The 1,778-nt window shown below is 67.9% G+C and overlaps 1 protein-coding gene across 1 annotated transcript in view; it reads left to right on the top strand.

Moving 5' to 3' along the window:
* Positions 1-1,407: 1,407 nt before the first annotated feature.
* LOC119095852 (hematopoietic prostaglandin D synthase) overlaps positions 1,408-1,778 on the top strand; it is a 3,219-nt gene continuing 2,848 nt past the window's right edge. The window contains exon 1 of the mRNA XM_037218703.1: positions 1,408-1,594. Coding sequence (XP_037074598.1) covers positions 1,414-1,594 — 181 coding nt within the window. The 5' untranslated portion in view covers positions 1,408-1,413. The remainder of the gene's footprint in view (positions 1,595-1,778) is intronic.

Here is a 1,778-nt window from a genome sequence, read left to right as displayed (position 1 = left end):
GAGGGCGCCGCCGCCGACCGGCCGTCGCCGGCGGCGCGGCTGCGTGCGCTGCTGGGCGCCGGAGGCGGCGGTCTGGGCGGCCTGCTGCAGGCCGGCGGGCTGACCGACGACGGTGCGGCCGGCGGCGGCGCCGGGCGGCCTCAGCCGCGGACGGCGGCCGACGTCGGCGCCGAGCCCGAGTCGACGCGCCGTGACGAGTTGTGATGGCGGGCCGAGGTGTAGCGGCGCGCGCGCCGCCCGGCCGGCCCGTGTGATAGTGAGATGCTCAACCGTGTCGCCCGGCGCGGCGCCGGCCGCGCGCCCTCCCGCTGGCCCGCGGCCGTCAAGCTGTGTGATCCCCGGTGGCGGCGGGCGGCGGGCTGCCGGTTGTGGTGGGTGTGGCCACGGAGGAGGGGGTCCGAGCGCGGCTGACCGTGGGAGGGGCGGGGTGAAGGGCATGCTAAGCATGAGCACTGAGGATCAATAAAAAAAACAAAAGGGTAGGCCCGTAGCAGGACACTCGCTTTGGGCGTGATCGCATGCGAAAGGAGACCGCATATGAGGGAATGCCACAGCAGCCGAGGCGTTTAGAAGCCTGCCAGTCAGTTGGCTGACGCGTATTTATACCTAGGTACGACAAAACTGGCGAACCGTTGTTGAGCGGGTGTGTTGCTGAGCTGTTATAGTTCCTGCCGACGCAACGCAATGCATAACGGATGAGTGTGAGGACCGGATGCGAGGTCGCGTGTGGGAACTGTATTCTGTTGGCGCCGCCAACGCTGTGCTCCGCGACCACGCGGCCAGCCGGGGCCGTTTAGCACGCTGAACCTAGCGCGATTCCAGCGATTCTGCTGCGCGGTCGGCCGACGGCGGCATGTTGCTGACCTTGGCGCCGGATCGCCGTCTGACCCCGTTCGACTCGCGTGCAGTGCTAGGCGGCGGCGCCTGGAGCGGCTGGCGGGCGTGTGCCCCGGCCGCCGGCGGTGCCCGCCCTCGGCCCCGGCGCTGCGGCGCTTCACCATTCCAGCCGGCAGCGGCCGGTGTCTGCGCATGCGCGGGACTGTCGCCCCCGACAGTGATACGGTGTCGCCCTGCGGCAGCGGCGGCGGGGCAGACTCCGACCACGCTGTAGGCGGCGGATTAGCTGGAGCTCGCTGCGTGGCCTGTGATCGGCTACAAACGTTCTGTGACGTAAGGGGACGGAGGCGGAGACAACCTCAGCCCGCGTGAGGCTGCCCTCAGCGGTGTCTCCGTGTCTGTCGTCGGGTGGCGCAAATACACGTGACAAATGGTGCCCAGCTCATTTGGCCGGCAGCTGACCGTTGTTAGCTGACTCAGGGCTGCCGGGCAAGTGGCTGGCGGCGTCGGCGCTCGGCTGGCCGGCAGCTGGCGCCCGGCCGCCGGTGCTGGCGCCTCAGTCGCCGGCGGGGAGCGATGGAAGACGCACCTCCGGCGCAGGCCGACGCCATGACGCAGGATAAGGCTGAGCTGCGGCTGCTGTACTTCATGTCGGCCGGCCGCGCCGAACCGGTGCGTTGGATACTAGCGCTGAAGGGGGTCGACTACGAGGACCACAGGATCGTCAAGGAGACGGAGTGGGCCGAATACAAGCCCGGTCAGTGCACTTCGGACGCGGAGCGGCACAGCGATGTCGGTGATGTCAGAAGTCTAGGCTGGATGGGTGGACTCGGGATCTGGGACTTCCAATACGGGCTCTTGACGGGTTTGTAAAGCGACCAAAGTTAGGAAGCTTTACCAGTTCCCTGCATTTGTTGCATTCCGTTAGAGTGTTTCAGCAA

The sequence above is a fragment of the Pollicipes pollicipes genome, unplaced genomic scaffold (genome assembly GCF_011947565.3).
Source record: "Pollicipes pollicipes isolate AB1234 unplaced genomic scaffold, Ppol_2.1 Scaffold_4219;HRSCAF=4965_pilon_pilon_pilon, whole genome shotgun sequence".
Classification (NCBI taxonomy): domain Eukaryota; kingdom Metazoa; phylum Arthropoda; class Thecostraca; order Pollicipedomorpha; family Pollicipedidae; genus Pollicipes; species Pollicipes pollicipes.
The sequence above is the reverse complement of the archived record's forward strand: the minus strand, read 5'-3'. Positions and strand labels throughout refer to the sequence as shown.